This window comes from Scyliorhinus torazame, chromosome 18 (genome assembly GCF_047496885.1).
Source record: "Scyliorhinus torazame isolate Kashiwa2021f chromosome 18, sScyTor2.1, whole genome shotgun sequence".
Taxonomy (NCBI): Eukaryota; Metazoa; Chordata; class Chondrichthyes; order Carcharhiniformes; family Scyliorhinidae; genus Scyliorhinus; species Scyliorhinus torazame.
In genome coordinates, this window is record NC_092724.1 from 38294338 (window position 1) to 38313516 (window position 19179).

Genomic DNA, 19179 nt, shown 5'->3' on the forward strand with positions numbered 1-19179 from the left:
GGTTTTATATCTCACCACTAAGTACTCCTGAGAGTGCAGCACTCATGCACTGAAATATCAATCTTAATATATATGCTCAGGGCCTAGATTGGTGCTTGAATTCACAGATGTCCTTCATTGGGAACTATAACAGATTCCTTAACGGGCCCCACTCTAATTGGGGAAAAGAAGCCAAGAGAAAGCAAGTTGCTGATGATGCACAGGAGGCATTCTGAATCATCCTCCAGGCTGCACAGTTTTGCATTGCACAGGAGAGAGAATAACAACCGGGAACAGGGGAAGAATTTTAAGACTTGCCATTCATAGACCATAAGACGTAGGAGCAAAAGTAAGCCGTTTGGTCCATCGACTTACTCTGCCATTCAATGAGATCATGACTGATTTGATATGATAATCCTCAACTCTACTTTCCCACCTTATCCCCGTAACCCTTGATTCCCTTAATGATTAAAAATCTGTCTATCTCAGCCTTGAACATCCTTAATGATCTAACCTCCCCAGCTCTCTGCGGTAAATAATTCCACAGGTTCACCACCGTCTGAGAGAAGAAATTCCTCTTCATCTCTGTCTTAAATGGTCAACTCCTTTCTCTGAGATGATTCTCTCTGATCCTAAACTCTCCCACAAGAGGTAATATCCTCTTAGCATCTACCCTGTCAGGCCCCCTGAGAATCCTAAGGTCGGCTCTCATTCTTCTAAACTCCAATGAGTACAGGCCCAACCGACTCAACCTCTCCTTATAAGAAAATCTCTCTATACCCGAGGTCAACCTCATGAATCTCTGGACTGCCTCCAATGCCAGTATATCTTTTTCTTAGATACGGGGTCCAAAATTGTTTAGTGTTCCAGGTGCAGTCTAACTTGTGCCTTGTATAGTTTTAGCAGGATTTGCCTATTTTTATACTCCATTCCCTTTGAAATAAAGGCCAACATTCCATCTGGCTTCCCTATTAACTGCCATTTTGTTTGCCTAGAAAGTAGACAACTCCTTTTGATGCTGTGTAAATAGTGAGGGAATATGTGAAATGTGTGCAAATATCAAGATTACACTTTTATTTTAAAAATTGACTATGAGCGAAGTGCAAATGAGAATAATTGAGAAGTGGTATGCGAGCGGTGAAGCAAGGAGACCCCAATTAGGAACATTTGAACTCAGTTTTTGCACTGATCCGTAAGGATGGTTGGAACGTACAGGTCAGCTCTAAACACAGACAAACACCTTTCTTCATTTCCAGTTAATGAATCATTGAATTTTACAGCACAGAAGGGAGCTATTATCTCTGAAACATGCCTGCCTGTTCCAGATCAGAAAGAGTCACCCCTGCCCTTCCTTTAAACTCTTCCCATTTCTTATTTTTTAAATATTGGCTATTTCTACTACTCTGCATTTCCCTGCGAAGTTATGGTGGATTCAGTATCCACCAGTTTCTGGTTGGACATTCCAGGTGTTAACCACCCTCAGCATCGAGATAGTTTTGGCCAAGCTCTCCCTGCTTTCTACTCTGCTGAATGTTAAATTTTGCTGTCTAACTCCTGACTCATTGCCAAGTTTCTCTCAATTGATCTTAGCAACTCCTCTCACAATTTTGAATGTTCCCATCAGTTCTTCATTTAATTCTCTATTTTTCTATATTTGTTTCGACAGATTTACCATTACCTCTTTGCTTTCGTACTTTTTATCCCTACTTTTAGATACCATATATGTTTTAACAGTTTCATCAAACTTTTCTCCAACTTTCTAAAGATTAATATTCCTGAATACCCAAATCGTCCAGCTCTTTTCATTATCAGTGGTGATTACACAAGAGAAGAAAGTGATTGGGCACAAAGTGCTCTGGAATGTCCGCTGTAGATGGTGAAGTTCTGTGCAAATTAAAATTCTTTCTTTTCCATTTTGAAGTTTTGCGTTTAGTGTACTTAGAGCCCTCTTCACCTTTTACACTAACTGATCATGAAAGAATATAGCACGATCTTGTAAATTAACTTTGTATTTAAGAGATTTTGCACAAAGCCAAGCAGCCACACAAGGCAAAGTCCACTCCCTGATTCTCAGCGCAAGGAGAACCAAGCGCTTTCCTTCACGGTCGATCACCTAAGCCGCAACAGAAGCAACGTTGTGTGCTCCGGTCCCCGTACGCTGCGGCGGTTATTCCAGCCGGCACATCTCTTGCTCCGTGCCCTGTCGGCATGCATTGTCAGAGTGTAAGGGCAGGGTGTAGCTGAAGATATCAACCAGAGGTCTTCACAATCTTCAAAAATGTAACAAACTGTGTGTCTTGCACAATGTGGCATTTGCAGCCAGCTCACATCATATAATGAAAAACATTTGAGTCTGTTTCTGAGTTCTGTGTGACAAAGTTATCCTGATTAGTGCTCACTCGTGCCCTCCTTTATATGAGGTGAACTGTACTTCAATGCTTTATTGTAGAGTAAACAGTGTTATACTGAGCGCTAAGTGCCTCCAACAGAGTGGTTCATTCTTTGCCATAAGTATTTGTTAGAATTATATTCCAATGCCACTATATAAAATATGGATTTAATGTTCTTAACATTCAGTCAGATGCTTGAAATCTTCTGATCGTTTACATTTTGATACAGATCTCTGTGTAAGAATCTAAAAAAACCAGGAACAAGAAGAGGTGAGAGACCAGGTACAATCTGACTTTTAGCATGCATTCTAGCTTGTTTATTTCACCTCTTAAGGAACTGTTGTGCAAAATCTTTCCCTCAATCCCCAAACATAGTCATACCTGACAATCCATAAACTCAGAAAAACTGAAGATCTGCCAAACTGTTGACAAATCAGAAGACAGATTGAAAGCCAGCCCGGAATAAAGGCCTATGACCGAGGTCACTGCTGAATAAATTAAATTCCTTTTTATTATATTAGATGTCAGGATGGATATGGAGTGTCTTTGTTATAACCCTCATGAGACCCACGGGGACGACCCAATTCATCCCCCCAAGAGCCTCGTGGAGTTCGAGCTCCGCTGCTGAGGGGCGGAGGCCCATCAGCGGGATAGTGAACTCAGGACCTTAAAATCCGGCCCAGGTTGAGCTGAACTGCTGAGTAGTCCCGACTGGGACTGTTACTTGTAAATACTTTACTTTTGGTAATAAACCATTCATTTGACTCTCCTTTCCGGACTCCTCTGTGACTATTAAATTGGCGATGAGGATAAAATGGAACTACAATTGCCACCACTAACCATTTGGAGCACAGCCATCTCTCTTGATGAAGGAATAATGTTTGCACTATTTTGAAAATGCCACTCTTTCAGACTCTATACATTTGATGCGGGGACTGGACTCAGTACGCAGAGCATATGCGCTTTTTATAAAAGGTGAACGCCATCATTGGGGATGATCGGCAGACGGTAATTTTTCTGACCACCTGTGGGTTCCCCATTTTCAGCATCATAAAGAGCCTGACGTACCCTGCGGCTGCAGACTTCACAACGTTTGAAGAGCCAGTGGCACTCGTGGCAAATCACTACAACCCCAAGCCATTAATTATTGTACAGAGGTACTGATTTAATACGTCCGAGAGGACCCCAGGAGAGTTGGTGACCAGGTTTTTGGCGTGATTGCGCAAATCGGCAAAACTTTGCATCTATGGACCATCCCTATACGAGATACTACCGGACCGACTTGTATGCAGAGTAAATAATATGGTGACCCAGTGGAAATTGCTGGCTGAGCCGTTGCTGGACCTAAAAAAAGGCCGTTGAGAGCTCCCTCTTACAGGAGAGTCCAGCAACTCCAGGGGTTGTCAGGGATGGAGGTAAACAGTGCAAGATGCCCCCCCCCCCATTCTGGTGCACAGTGCCTCCTAGGACTGGGACCCCCAGAACCCTACCCTGGCCCAAACACCGCCGGGATCAAGCTCATTGGTCAAGGGCCACTACACCCAGCCGGGACACCTCCCCGGAAACAATGGAGGGCGATCCAAGGCGATCAGGCACTTGTAGCCGGCAAAATAGTAAGCTAGGAAACCACAGGTCAGCCAGCAAACTTGCTGCCCTTCCCCAGGGAGATGCCAGCCCAGAGCCTCAACCCTCCACTTAGAACATCCTGATGATGAAGAATGTGTGGAATTGAATTGCATTGCCACGCCATGAGGTGCCCTGTCAGGATTCCCGTACAGGTGAACGGTCACCCGTTAGTAATGGAATTGGACATGGGGACCGTAGTTTCGGTAATTGGGAGGCTGACCTTCGAGAGAATCAGGACTGGAGGTCAACAGTTGAGTTTGCGGGTCACTGAGGCAAGGCTCGCGACCTACATGGAGGAACCCTTAGCCATAGCGGGCACGATGATGACCCCGGTAACTTACGGGCCGCATCCATTAGACTGCCATTAATAATAATGAAGGGCCCTGGACCGAGTCTGCTGGGCCGTGACTGGCTACAACGCCTCCAGTTCAACTGGCAACAGATCTTCCAGATGATCAATGGAGGACTTTACGAAGTACTGGGAAGTACGCTGAAGTCTCCCAGGAATGCCCTGGCAAAAGTAAGTGAGCTGTGGCCAAAATATATGGACTCTGAGGTCCAGCCAAAGTATTGCCGGGATCCCCCCCCCCCCCCCCGCCCCTCTCCTATGCACTGCTGGCGAAAGGCGAGGATGAACTCGGCCGACTCCAAGGCCTCGGGATCATCCGGACTGTACGGTTTGCTGATTGGGTAGCGTCGGTAGTCCTGGTACTAAAACTTGACAAAACTGTACGCCTGTGCGATGATAAGTTTTTTAAAAATAAAAAAAATAATTAAGAAAATATTTCATTATAACACAGTAAAACCACAACACATAACAAATACACAATGATTCAAAGCTGACCATCAATAAGGCCTCCCACCTGGACAGGTACCCAATGCCACGGAGAGAAGACTTGTATAAGACGGTAGCTGGAGATCATTCCTTTTCCAAGCTCGACATGAGCCACGCCTATCTCCAGCTGGAGCTGGACACCGATTCCAGGAATTAAGTAACCACTAATACCCACAGGGGCCTCTACGAATGCACGAGATGGCCATTTGGAGTGCCATTGGCTTGCGCAATGTTTCAGCGTATTATGGAGTACATCCTGAGAGGACTACCACATGTGGCAGTCTACTAGGATGTCATCCTGGTCACCGGAGCCATGGAATGGGTGCGCTTGAGCAACCTGGCGGAAATCCTCCGCCAGTTCCCCGACAGGCGTTCACCTCAAGAGGGGAAAGTGCGTTTTCTACACCAAGTTAGTTGCATACTTGGGGTATTGTGTGGATTGGGACAAACTACACCTGGTAGAGGAGAATGTCCAGGCGATTAGGCAATCCTCCACTCCGATAAATGCCACAGAGTTACGGTCATTCTAAGGCCTCGTAAACCACTGCAGGAAATGTATTCTTGGCCTAGCGACCAACATCGCTCCACTGCATGCATTGCTGCTGAAGCACCAAGAATGGCCGTGGAGAGCACCTCAGGAGGAAGCTTTTGTCAAGAAAAGCAGCAGCCAACGAATTATTGACACATTGCAACGCCTCCCTTTTGGTGACATGCGATGTCTGACCTTACGGAACTGGAGCTGTATTAGCCCACCGAATGGCTGATGAAAGAGAAAGGCCAATAGCATTTACATTAAGGACATTGGCCGCAGCAGAGTCCAATTACGGCCAGATAATAAAAGGAGGGCTGGCTGTTATATTCGCAGTGAAGAAATTTCATCAGTACGTGCATGGGCGTCGATTCACCCTTGCGACAGACCTACAGCTTTTTAAAGAGGACAAGGCGATCCCACCAGTGGCATCCCCCCCAATTCAATGATGGGCCCTGTTGCTAGCAGTGTAAGAGTACACCTTCGAGCATCTCCCAGGCACGCAAATTGCGAATGCGGACGCGCTGAGCATGCTCCCACTGCCGGCACCCTCCTCCATCCTTCTCCACCGAGAGCCGATAAAGTTGTTTCAACATTTAACTTTATGGACATCTTGTCGGTCACTGTTGCTCAGATGCGCAACTGGACTCAAAAAGACTCCGTATTGGTGACAGTACACCACATCACCTTACACAAGGTACTGAACAACTGTGGGCCCTTGAAGCCAAAATGCAGGCACTCAGCGTGGAAGATGGCATCCTTCTGTGGGGGATCGCGTTGTGGTCCCGCACCAGGACAGAGCCACCATCTTTCAGTACCTGCACGAGGGCCACCCAGGGGTGTTGAAAATGAAGATGCTAGCTCGCAGCTATGTGTGGTGGCCCGGCCTGGATGGTGCAATCGAACGACAGGCCCAACAATGCACCACATGCCAGGAATAGCAGAGGCCCCGGCCAGCCTCCTCGCCGCATCCCTGGGAATGGCCAAACCAGATTTGGGTGATTTTGCTGACCTTTCCAAGGGTCAATGTTTTTACTTATGGTTAACACCCATTCCAAGTGGGTGGAGGTCCAATGGATGTTATCCACCACATCAAAGGCTACGGTTGAGAAACTACAGCACTCCTTCAGTACCCATGCATTCCCGAGGTGCTGGTCACAGACAATGGCACCCCTTCACCAGCAACGAGTTTGAGCCGTTTATGAAGACAAACAGGGTGTGGCATTTCTGCAGGGCCCTGTATCACCCTTTCCCAAACGGGCTGGCTGAGCGAGCAGTGTAGTCCTTGCAGAAAGTAATTAAGAAACAGACCACGGGGTTTGTGGAGGTGCGACGAGCAAGATTTTTGTTCATACATCAAACCATGCCACAAAGCGCGACAGCCGTAATTCCCGCAGAACTGTTGATGGGCCGGAGGCTTAGGACCCACCTCAGTCTCGCATTCACCGATATTGGCGGGAAAGTACGACTTGATTAGGACTTGCAGAGTTGAGGCCAAGGCAGGCGGACGCGGACCAGGAGTTTCAAAACAGTGGACACAGAGTATGTCCGAAACCTCAGGTCGTTGCCCAATGGATTCCATGGAGAGTAGTACAGCAGAACAGCCCAGTTACATACCAGGTGAAGATACAAGAACAGGCAGTGCAGAAGCACCTTCACCACCTCTGGAGCAGGGGGCTGTGTTTGGCCATGCCTCACCGGAGGAACCGTCTCCCAGCCACGTCGCCGTGGCACACGAGGGCCTGGGGGCATCACCCCCTGGGGGCCCCAACTGTGAGATGTAGTAGACCCACCTGGCCCACCTCCCAAAGCTGTTGGCCCAATCAGAGGGCGGCAGCCTTGGCACTGTCACCTTTAGAGCTGGCCAACTGCTGAGACTGCAAGTTGAAGGAGAGGGTGCCTCATAAATGAGGGAAGGTTATTTTTATCCGCAAGCCCAGGCCAGGTTTAATGGTGAAGTAGGGGCGGGAGACGGTAAAGGGCCCTTTAAATGGCAGAGGGGCCCCCTGTGGGTCACGGAGCAGCCAAAGAGGAAGATCCCCTATCCTGAAGTTTACATCGCAATCTCCCCACTTGGCAGTGGCCTCCCAACAGTGGTTAAATATCAGAGAGGTGGGGGGGGTGGGGTGGAAGGTTCCTTAATTGGGCACTTAATTGCCACAATTGGCCTTGGCGCTGCCATTCTCACAGTTGGTAAAAAGGCAGGAAGAAGAGGTTGGGCTCCCCTCCCAAGGCCTTCCACCACCATTTTACCAGCTCTGCCACCTCCCACCCTGATGGTAACATTCAGTCCGCAATAGCCCCTCATATAACACACAAAAATAAATAATTGCAATAGGACTGAGGTGAATTTGTCATTACTGGTATTGACGCAGCAGTCCTTGAGGGCAAGAGGATGAAATAGTTGAACTTTAACTTAAGGAGGAAAAAGCATTAAGAGGTTAATAAATAATGGTGCTGGTGGACGAAGTGCACTTTGAAAAATTTTCAGCAGTCTCCAACATCCTTATCCTCATTCCTCCAGCTCAAGATCCTGTTCATAAAACCTGCACCCTATTCACGTCCCCAAGTTTTAAAGATGGGGGGATAATTTTGGCAATTATGGAAAATTGTTGTTCTGCTGTATATTAGACATTATCTCCCCATTTTCGTTTTATTTATAGTCCTCTTCTACCGCGCCAAATCAATCTTCTAATTTCTTCCAGTTCCTCAGTTCCCTCACAGTTATGTGTATCAGAATTGTAGTGATCTGTACATCTGCATATACACCAAGGACTACAGCACAGATGTAACAGCCACAGCATCACTAGAGGGCAGCATCAGAGACGGGTATAAAGGGTCCGACCCAAGGGAGGATCCGCCTCTTTTAGAAGCACAGGGCTAGTGAGCAGCAGCAGACAGAGACAGCTCAGCATAGGCAATTTACCTTAGTTTCACTGATGATACCTCTTGACTGTATTACATCTAGTTGAGCTCTGGAAACAGAACAAACCCTCTGAATAAAGTATTTGTGTTAACTGGAAGTCTACAATCTTTATTCAGGCTTAGAGAATAACATAAGAACGATACAAATTGACATGAGTGCTGATTTCCCAGCCCCCCCTCCCCCATTCCCTTTTATCCATATACCCATCTCTCTGAGGAAATGCCTTTGCCTGTGCACAATGATTTGGAGGCCGTGAAGCTGCCAGTTCTTACCTGGTGCTGCACCAGGGTGGTACAGTGTGCTATTCCCTCTCCCCTCCCCCGAACAGCAGCAGCGGGTAGGAACTGAGAGCAGCATTGGATTGTCAGCAGCTGATCTCGAAACCTTGGAAAAGCAGAGAGCTGGCATTTCTGAATGTAAGTGCTGTTTATATTGTGTGGAAAGTCTCCCTTTCTCTATGGTGTAAAATGTAGCTTTGCACAGGAGGTGGAAAAACTCCTATTCTTAGACAGTTATAAATGGGTTCCATAAATCTGCAGGAATGCCACTATAGGACCCTCTGTCTGGGAGCCTACATTGTTGTCCCCAGGAAATGTTAGAACAGGCCTGGACTGGACATATCTGGGTCCAAGCCTAATTTGTACTCCACCTGCCACATTACAATGGGAGTGTCGAATGTAGGGCTGCTTCAGCGCTGGTAGCAATGTTACAATGTTGAGTTCATGCCCTTAACTATGGACACTGCAGGCCTGCTATTAATGACAAGTGAAAATATTAGGCTGTCTCTGCCCATCATTTGTTCACATCCAAAAATAATTGCTTGATTAAAAATTGTCAACATTATCTCTGTAAATGTTTTGCAGCAAGTGAAAAGCTGCGACTCTGATTTACGATGAAATGTATCCTGTCCCATCTGGGCAGGGATGGCATGTTTAACAATGAGCATGTATTCACCATGTGCAATTTTATTTTTTTACAGATGTGCCAGCCCTCCGACCAGCAAGCATCACCGCAGCATTATCACCACAACTTTCAAGCAGGCACCAGCCCAGATATATGTGCACTGAAGGGATTTTGGCGATTTCAACGAAGCACAGAATGGGCCACTTCTCTTGATCCGAGAAGGAAAAGTGGCAGTAGGGTTGCCAACTATAATTAAATCTATTCCTGGATGTTTCATCACATGACTTGCCCCATGCTATTTCCATCAGTCAGCTGACACATCCAGCCTTGTGGCGGACGTGCCCTCCTTCACCGATTGGAAAGTGAAAAGATTCATTACTCAATTGGATGATGCTTGCCTGTCAGCCAAACAGCATTCCCCAATCTGCACATTAAAAGAAGGACCTAATTGGCTTCTAGTGGGTGCCCCTCTTGCCTGCTCAGAAGAAGATCTAATTGAGAATAAAACAGTAGATCAGTGCAGCTCATTCCAAATATTTATTTTAGCCACTTACCTGGTTTCAGCCTGATAGGCAGAGTTTAAATTAGCCCTCAAGTTAAGCAAAGTTCACAGACAATTACTTGTAAACCACACTACATATTAATTGGGGTACTATTTTAACTATGAGTGACTGGGTGATATTGATACAGCCAACTGCGTTATGTCTCTCTCAGTTTTCGTCTCCACTAACTTATGGAAGTACAGTACTGTTGGTTCCTCTTGCCTCGAGACGTGATTGCAGGTGGCGATGCAATTTAGCAATGGTGTCGCTGGTGTAGGACAGGTTTGTCCAACCTTTACACTTGCGGGGGGGGACATATTTCCATCTTCTTCTCGCTCAAGGGGCGGATGAGCAAACTCGGTTTGGCACAAAATAGTTTCAAAATAAAGCTGAAGTATGAAGTAAAGAAACAACTTGCTGAACAAAAATAAATAAAGCAATGTCGAAGCTATAAATTGATAATTAAAGAGTAATTAAAAAGATCACATTAAGAATGTGAGAGGGACAGAATCTGTGTGTCTGGCTAACTCGTAATCTCTTGGGCAGCACGGTAGCACAAGTGGATAGCACTGCGGCGTTACAGCGCCAGGGTCCCAGATTCGATTCTCCGCGGGGTCACTGTCTGTGGGCAGTCTGCATGTTCTCCCCGTGTCGTCATGGGTTTCCTCCGGGTGCTCCCACAGTCCAAAGACGTGCAGATTAGGTGGATTGGCCATGATAAATTGCCCTTAGTGACCAAAAAATGTTGGGAGGGGTTGTTGGGTTACGGGAATAGGGTGGAAGTGAGGGCTTAAGTGGGTCAGTGCAGACTAGATGGGCCGAATGGCCTCCTTCTGCGCTGTATGTTCTATGTTCTCGATGCTCACTGACCATTACCCACCATGTGAGTCAATGTGATGGTGTATAGGGGTGAGAATGATTTGGAATCCTGGGACTGCGAGTGAGCCAGACACATACACACCTCGCACATGCAGTCAGTCATCTCACACCCAGCCCAGGGTGGGTATTTCCTTCCCCTACCTGGCCTGGTCCTGCATGGAGCATTTCCCCCACCCAGCCCAGAGGGGTATCTCCTTCCCCCACCTGGCCAGTCCCATCATAGAGCGAGTTTTTCCCTCTCCAACACAGCCCAGAGCGAGTCCCCCACGCCAATCCAGCCTGGCCCTGAGGGAGTCGCTCCCTCCCCTACCCGGCCCAGGTGCGAGTCTCTCCCTCCCCTACCCGGCACACGGCAGTCTCTCTCTCTCGCTCTCTTCCCAATAACCCTGTTTCCGGAACCCACTCGCTGCCGTCAGTGTTGTTCTTTCTCCTGTCACTGTCTGCTTCTCTCCCACATTTGCTGCCAGTAAGCCCAAGTCAACCGGCAGCAAATGCAGGAGAGAATCTGCCTATTATTGGAGGAGCAGTTTCTTTAAGAATCATCCACTGCCCTTACTGGCTTTTTGGCAAATACCTGCAGGGGGGATCAAATATCGGATGAGCCTGATGGAGAATGATTCCTGAAATGATACGCCTCAGTAAAGCTGAGGTGGCTTCATCACATGTAGTGGCAATGCTGACTGGGGGTAGTGATGAATCCTGGTAGATCTCTAGGGCTATAGGTCTCTATAGTCTCTAGCGCAATAACCATGATCATAACGAATGGTGGAGCAGGCTCAAAGAGCTGAATGGCCGCCTCCTATTCCTATTTTCTATGTTTCCTCCTATTGTCTCTGAGCTACTTGACCTTCCTAACATTTGCAACAATGCCAGATCTCCTGCTGCACCCGTCATGCTTTGTGGGTTGAAACAGCTGATCGATGGAGCTCTGCCCTGGTCAACCGCTGTCCAGTTAATAACCGTTTTTATATGGGTAACTATGAAGACCCAGGAGGCCCTTGTAGGTGAATAAACTCGAGTTTATTGGAAACACAGAAAACAGCCGTTATGGCAGCGTGCACACAATTAATAATAATAATCTTTATTATTGTTGCAAGTAGGCTTACATTAACACTGCAATCAAGTTACTGTGAAAGTCCCCTCATTGCCACACTCCGGTGCCTGTTCGGGTACACAGAGGGAGAATTTAGAATGTCCAAATCACCTAACAAGCACGTCGTGAGGGACTTGTGGGAGAAAACCGGAGTGCCCAGCAGAAATGCATGCAGATACGGGGAGAACGTGTGGACTCCGCACAGGCAGTAACCCAAGCGGGAATTGAACTTGGGACCCTGGCGCTGTAAAGCAACAGTGCTACCACTGTGCTACCGTGCGCCAATTAGTCCCCGTCGGGACTACCAGAATGCTGATTCCTGTCCGGACTGGCTTTTACATAGTCCGGTAACCAGCCCCAGCTGGTCGGACCTCTGCCTATGAGCGGGGAAGCTCATGTTCCATGAGTCCCACAGGGAATTCGATTAAGGTATGCCCGAGGGCCTGGTGATGGTTATGACAGTAACATTACGTGATGCGTTGTTAAAAACAAGCTCAAGTAAATTTGCACAACCTCATTTATTGTTGCTAAATGATATAAGCTAAAGGTGAGCATCATGGCTCCAAGTTTTCTCTGAGGCCAAGTCCGGTTGAAAAATCAGTAGAAGAGGGCCAGCAAGTCAAGGAAATCAAATGCTACTCAGAAACACTGGGACACTGTCTCAAAAATCTCACTCAGGGTGTTTTCCCCCCCGGTGCTGGTTGCAAGTTCCATCTGCCCTGTTAATCCGATGAGCAGGTGGCAATACTGGCATCACTTGCCAGAATTTCCACTCCTGGGAATTTTCCTTTACAAAGAACAAAGAACAAAGAAATGTACAGCACAGGAACAGGCCCTTCGGCCCTCCAAGCCCGTGCCGACCATGCTGCCCGACTAAACTACAATCTTCTACACTTCCTGGGTCCATATCCCTCTATTCCCATCCTATTCATGTATTTTTTAACTGAGTCATTTGGATCCAGGGAATGTACAAAAATCCAGATCCATGGAGAAATGAATGTAGGGCCCACAGCCTTTTCAGCACCTGGAGTTGCTTTGCAAAACTTTTTAAATGTATCTTTTAAATGAGAAGACAATTAGTTGCGATCTTCCCTTTGAAACCATCCAAGCCTGCCAATGGCACCATTCCGCCATCACATATTCCTCTCCCACGTCCCCACTCACCCAGTGCATGCCAGATAGGTACCCATGCAGACATAGGCGTGCTCTGATTTATTTAAATTGTGTGACACTATGTTGACCACAATTACTCTGGTAGCATCTGAGTCAATGACAGAATGAGATTGAGGATTTATTAACCCCCCCCCCACCCCCCCCACAACCAGGTGTAATGGATCTGGTATATCTCTCTTGGGACCATGAATTGGATTCAATTTGAATTAGTTTTTGGAGCAGGCAAGGAGCTGGATTAGGGGTTTGTCCACACTCTGAGCTCTGGCTTTGTAACTCTGATAAAGTTATTAAAAAAAAAAAAATTGGCCAAATGCTAACCTGAAAATTATTATATCTGTAAATGTACTCGGTATATGCACCAGTTCGAATTTTCAGAAAGGTTTCGATCTCGCGGTGTCTCTTTGCATCTGATTTTATACAGGGAGAGAGGAAATGTTGCTTCAAGCAAATCTCGTCATTCCAGGAATAGTAGAGAAAGTCCTAGGCAGTTTGAAGTTGCTTCTCACCCCCTCTGATGCTTTGCTCTAAAGTACCAGAACCTTACATTTCCACATTCAGCTCCATTTGTAATGCCTGGTTTTGACTGCCCTGAATCGACTGAGGAAAGTTGTGCACAGCTGCAGGTCTGAAAGACCACTTCGTACTGCTATTGGCTTCTCTCTGTCTTACTTCCTTCCAGCTGCTTCTGGTTGTTTAAGAGTCGCAATGTACGGAAACATTTCTAATAGAATTAAAGACTTTCTTTCAAAGGCTCCAATGAGTGCTTACATTTGTGAGTCAGTTTGTGTGTACCCACCTCCTGCTCCTAATAGTTCTTGTTTTAATTATTTAAGTTTGTTTAAAATGTGGACGATGAAAGCAGTTTATTGAGGTTGTGGCAAGAACTGAACAGGCCAAAGTGCAGAAATGAAGATTTTTGCTTGATTTACCTGTGGGACAGTGCAAAGATTTAGAAAGCCCTTCTCCAGGCGATGAAATGATTGGGGAAATAGGAGAACATGTTGCACATGTTCTGTGGAAGGAATATGATGAAAAGGTCAAATGTTCCAAATGCTCTCATTGTTATGAATGCAGAAATACAGCGGAGCCCTCCACCACCTGGCGGGTTCAGGCTGAAGAGTATCTGGAACTCTGAAATGATTGTAACTCTTGATGGTTGAGTTCAGCGCACCGTTACAGCACCAACACATTATCAAGCACCGTTTAAGTAGACAACATGCTTTCTGATCATGGAATCCCTACAGTACAGAAGGAGGCCATTCAGCCCATCAAATCTGCACTGACCTTCTGAAAGAGCACCCTGTCTAGGCCCAATCCCCCTCCCTAACCCCATAACCCCACCTAGGCGCAATTTGGCATGGCCAATCTACCTAACCTGCACATCTTTGGACTGTGGGAGGAAACCAGAGCACCTTGATGAAACCAGAGCAATCTTATGAAAGAAACAATGGCAGTATAACGTACATGCTCAAATAAAACGGAGCACTGAGGTGATTCTTAAAGCTTGTCTTTGAAAACCCCAGTGGTCCTGACAGCAAGTGATGGAAAGTCAGAGCTGCATTGAAAGCACTGAGGGTTTCTTGAACTTGTGATGGAATATCTGCAGTATCATTGGGCTTTGTAGTGACATCCATGAACAGCTGCTCCAATTGTATATGCAAATAAATGATACCTCATTGCAAAATGAATGCCACCACACAGGTCAGGTGGGGTATAACTGGCATCTGATGTGATACTGCCTGCTTTGCGCTTGCATATAACCCAAATTTCTATCCCTCCAATGTAGGGTACACTACATCAATAAGATGGGCAGTTTAGTGATGAAGGTTATTCTTACTATTCTGTAATCATCTAACTTCTTTGTTTTCAGATAAGAGCATATTTAAAATCCACACAGATGAAGAAGCCAAGGAGCTGGTCAGAACCTTGATTCAAAGGTATCGAAGATCACCCGATTCGAAGCGCAAGGCTCGGACTCACTCGCGAATGACTTTAAGGAGTAAAAGAGCAAAATCAAGAGCGACCAGTGGGTGCACCATGAAGGAGATTAATGTGACTGTCAGTGATCTGGGGTTTGCCCATGTCTCAGAGGAGGTTGTGCGCTTCAGATACTGCGCCGGGTCCTGCGACGCAGAAGAGAAAAACTATGACCTGACTCTGAAAGCCTTGCGAAATTCAAAGCGAATTAAAAAGGAGAAGGTCAGGGCTCGGCCATGCTGCCGGCCCACACTTTACGACGATGATGTGTCTTTCCTGGATGATAACTTCCGTTATTATACACTTCGACAGCTATCGGCAAAGGAATGTGGCTGCGTTTGAGGGACCCGACCACACAAAGCGAATACTTTTATGTCTCCTTGCAGTGAACAAGAGCCTTTGGAACTACGTTGCCCGGCTGTGAGCTCTGGCCAGGAGTATGGTTTCTTGGCGGGATGTCAACAGGAGGAGAAGGGTTTGGATCATCCATCTCCACCCCTACCGAGGCTAAGGGTTACAGTGCATCAAGAAGCAACAGGCTTATCAAAGAGCTTGTCAGCAAATTTATGTTTGCCATACCATGTGGCCTTTATGTTTCCAAGTGTGCTATAAAGTACAGCTCTGTGGCCAGCCTTGTCTCAAGTGGGAATGTGGGTTTCTGTTTTACAGTTGTACTTTTCACCAGATTCAATTGATTCTACAATACAGGACGATAATCCCAGGGTCACGGTCTGTGCAGCAGGAATATGTTTTTAACGACTTCACCCTACCCCCACCCCCCATATATTTATATATATAATATAGATATATTATATATAATGAAAAGATGAAACCACAATTCTCATTTAACTGGACAATGATACAGAACCTATAGACTACGGCTTCCCTGGACTTGCTGGGAAGAGTTTTAATGCTCTTAGTTGGTCTGTGACAGAGTGAGCAGACTGACTGATGCTGATAAGCAGGCACCTGTAAATCATAATGACCTGAATCCCGTCAGGTTTCGAGGATTAAATCGAACAAGTCATTAAAGGATTGTACTGGGTCGCAGTGGCACTGTTGCATTGCTAATCAGCTAAATCCCTTCTAAAATGACCAAACCAAAGTCGATTAAGATCCAATGATTGTAGGGTGTGAAATTCCACCCAGTCAATCTCGACAGGTTGAAATTCAGAAATCAGCAATGCTACCTGACTAGACAATGAGTCAGATTATTTATATGCTCACAATATGAGACAAAAGCAGTGTATATATACAACAGTTACCTTCATTTTCCTTTTCTTTCGTTCACTGTGTCACCCCTCTCAGTCTCACTGCCTATGTTGGTTCCATTACCCATTCTCTCTGCCTCCCCCTCATTTCTGTCCAGCCATTCCGTATGTTGTCTCAATCACCGCCATGTTTTCCATGGGTTGATATCATCCAGTGGGATTTTAATAATGGAGCTAATTATTTCTTTGTTCTTGGGATGTGAGTTTGTTTATTGCCCATCCCTAATTACCCTTGACAAGATGGTGATAAGCCACCTTCTTGAACCACTGCAGTTTGTGTGCTTATGAGATTCCTTTGTCCTCTCTTTTAATGAAGGCTTTCGAGGGTTGCTGCTACATTAGAACACCAGGCAAACCAATTTGATGCCAATATTGATATTCAACATTAATATCGCATCGGGTGATTTCAATCCAGCCATTTTATGCTGATGAAGATGGCATTTGGCAGCTAGCTGTTCCCCCATTGGGCAGGAGAGCGAGTAAGTGCTGTGAGGAAGGAAAGCTTCCTGGACCTTTGCTAGAATTTATGAGATTCACATCCAAACAGTCTGCATTTTTCATTGAAACTGCACATTACATCAGACTGACAACACAGGTTCCTTCACACTTTAATATCAATGCAGGTTATTTGTGCTATTGTTCATATGTAGTATTGTTATCCTTGATTTTCTGTATGTGCTGCAGCCTAGGGTACCAGCACCCAGTCCCCACTTCCACCAATGTTGGTACCAATATTCCTCACATGTTGCTTATAAATACCTGTACAACTGACACTGTTGCCATCATTGATGTGGACCTGGGAATATCCATACCACTGCTGCTACAATTGTGTTGCCAACAGTTCTGATTTAAACACTGTTCCTTAAGACAAACTGTTACAAATGAAAGGGACAAATGGTCCACAGAAGGATGATCATACACAGACGTAAGAGTAGGCTTGCTCTAGATGTTCTTAGATATACCATTATCATTGCCTCATACACAACCAGGACGACCAAAGGTGAACGAGATGGATCTTGGCCAGTTCTTGTCTGGCAATTCTGATGCAACAGCAGGCCCGTGGGTGGACTTATTCTGCCACGGGGCACAGGTCACAGGATTGGTATGTTACCCCGGAGGTTTGATCTACGAGTCCCAACTCCTAACTGTTTCCCAGGATGGTCAGCAACTTGACTGAGCCTATGCCAATAGCCTCTTTATTAAATCAGATTCCATCTTAACTTCTAAAAAGAGCACTGCGGGAGTCCGAAGTTCATAACATTTAATTAAAATATAATACGAACATTAACAAATTTAGTGTAGTGCTCCATTGATTATGTAATATTCTTCATTTATCTTCAGTAACTGCCCTGATTAACTGGAAGTGTTGCAGTTTTCTTCATCTGATCCTAGGCTATGATATTCTTATCTCTAATCAGGCTTTGGCTCATGAGGTGTTGTCACTAAAGTATCTCCCCTCCCCCGCTACCTGCCTTTACCACATCCACCTTACCAACATAGTTACTCACAAAATAGTAGAGCGAATAATTATGGGAAGGGTTGGAATTGGATCATTTGTGTTGAATGAATGTTTCAATGTAAATAGTCAGGGCTGTCCAGTCGTAGGCCTAACCTGCTGACATTATTATTTTGGTCAGATTCGCCGCACATTAATCCCCTTCTGTGGAACTACCCCCAACACATTCACTTCAGCTGAAACATCCCGTTTCCAACTCTTGTCAGATGACAAATCATGACCTGCTAGCAAACCATTTTAATGCAAAATCCAAATAATTATTGGCGCCCCCCCCCCCCCCTCCCCATACTGCCATGCCTTTAATTCTGCTACTGTATTCTAGTGGTCCCGATCCCAATGTATTTTGGCCTCTATCCTACCTTAGATCAGTTGCAATGCCAGAATTCCATTTTAATAATGGTGCAGTAGTTAGAAATACCTATACCTGGGCAATAGGTTGGCATGGTTGAATATTGTCCCTACATAAATGACACCTTTAATCTACAGTTATTTGGAAAGGCAAGCAAGCTAGCTAATTACTTCTGATTGTTAGAGACTTGCTGTTAGGGGGCTAAGTCAAGTCAGCCATGAGGCACATGATGCTAATTGATGGAGGTGCAGTTCCTGAATTGGTCCAGCCTTATGCCCACAAAGTGAGAGGGAGACAGGAAAACGGCGCTGGTGAATTGTGATGGATTTTTGAGGCTAGAGTATGTTTGAAGTGAGGTTGTCACGAGATAGAGTGGTGGATCTGGACACAGATTACTAGCCTATGCTTAAATGACATGGATGCTTTAACTTGACAGGAGCTTTCCATATGTAGATAAAGACGGAAACCTGAAACACAGTTGACACAGGTCATTAAAAAGGAGGCGGGACAATAAATGTTGTTTGGCAGCCTTGTACTGGTAATGGAGCATCGTGTGAGGAGTGCTGTGTTTGTTCTCTTGCTTTATATTCTTTTTCAAACCAAAAGCACTTAAACATTTACCTCTGAAAGACATAACTGTACAAATTCATCTTCTTTCCTGCCTCTGGTGTTGGACAACCATGACCGACTGAAACAATTTGATGCAGTGCATCGGTGTCAGTGAAACAGTCTATTTATTGGAGAGTAAATTATGTTATTTATTTAGTATTATTACAAACAAACAATCTGTTTATTTATTTGAAACAGTATAATGTGCCAAAGCAGAGTTCCTTTCATTACAGTCTCTTCCTATATTACCTGTGGGATCCACTTGTTAAATTGAAAATAAAAGGTGAAAACATTTATGGAACGTATAATTGATTTATTTTCGTGTCAGCTGTTAAAACGGAAGCAGAAATTAATATTCAATTTCCCATTGTGGTTGTTTTCAACTCAAAATTGAGTAATTTGCGTGGATAAATAAAGGGCCGGGTTCTCCGTCCCTCAAGACCCGTTTTCTGGCACGGCGCTCCCCCGCCAGCAGCAGGATCCTCCGTCCCAGCAGTCAGCCAATGGGGTTTCCCATTGTGGCCACCCCCACGTCGTTGGGAAATCCGCAGGCGTGAGTGAGCTGCCGGCAAAGTGGAGGAT

General features: G+C 45.7%; 1 protein-coding gene across 3 annotated transcripts in view; it reads left to right on the forward strand.

Moving 5' to 3' along the window:
- LOC140395131 (neurturin-like) overlaps positions 1–18891 on the forward strand; it is a 154060-nt gene extending 135169 nt beyond the window's left edge. For all 3 annotated transcript variants that reach the window (XM_072482596.1, XM_072482595.1, XM_072482597.1), the window contains one exon: positions 14746–18891. In XM_072482596.1, coding sequence (XP_072338697.1) covers positions 14746–15194 — 449 coding nt within the window. In that variant the 3' untranslated portion in view covers positions 15195–18891. The remainder of the gene's footprint in view (positions 1–14745) is intronic.
- Positions 18892–19179: the final 288 nt, after the last annotated feature.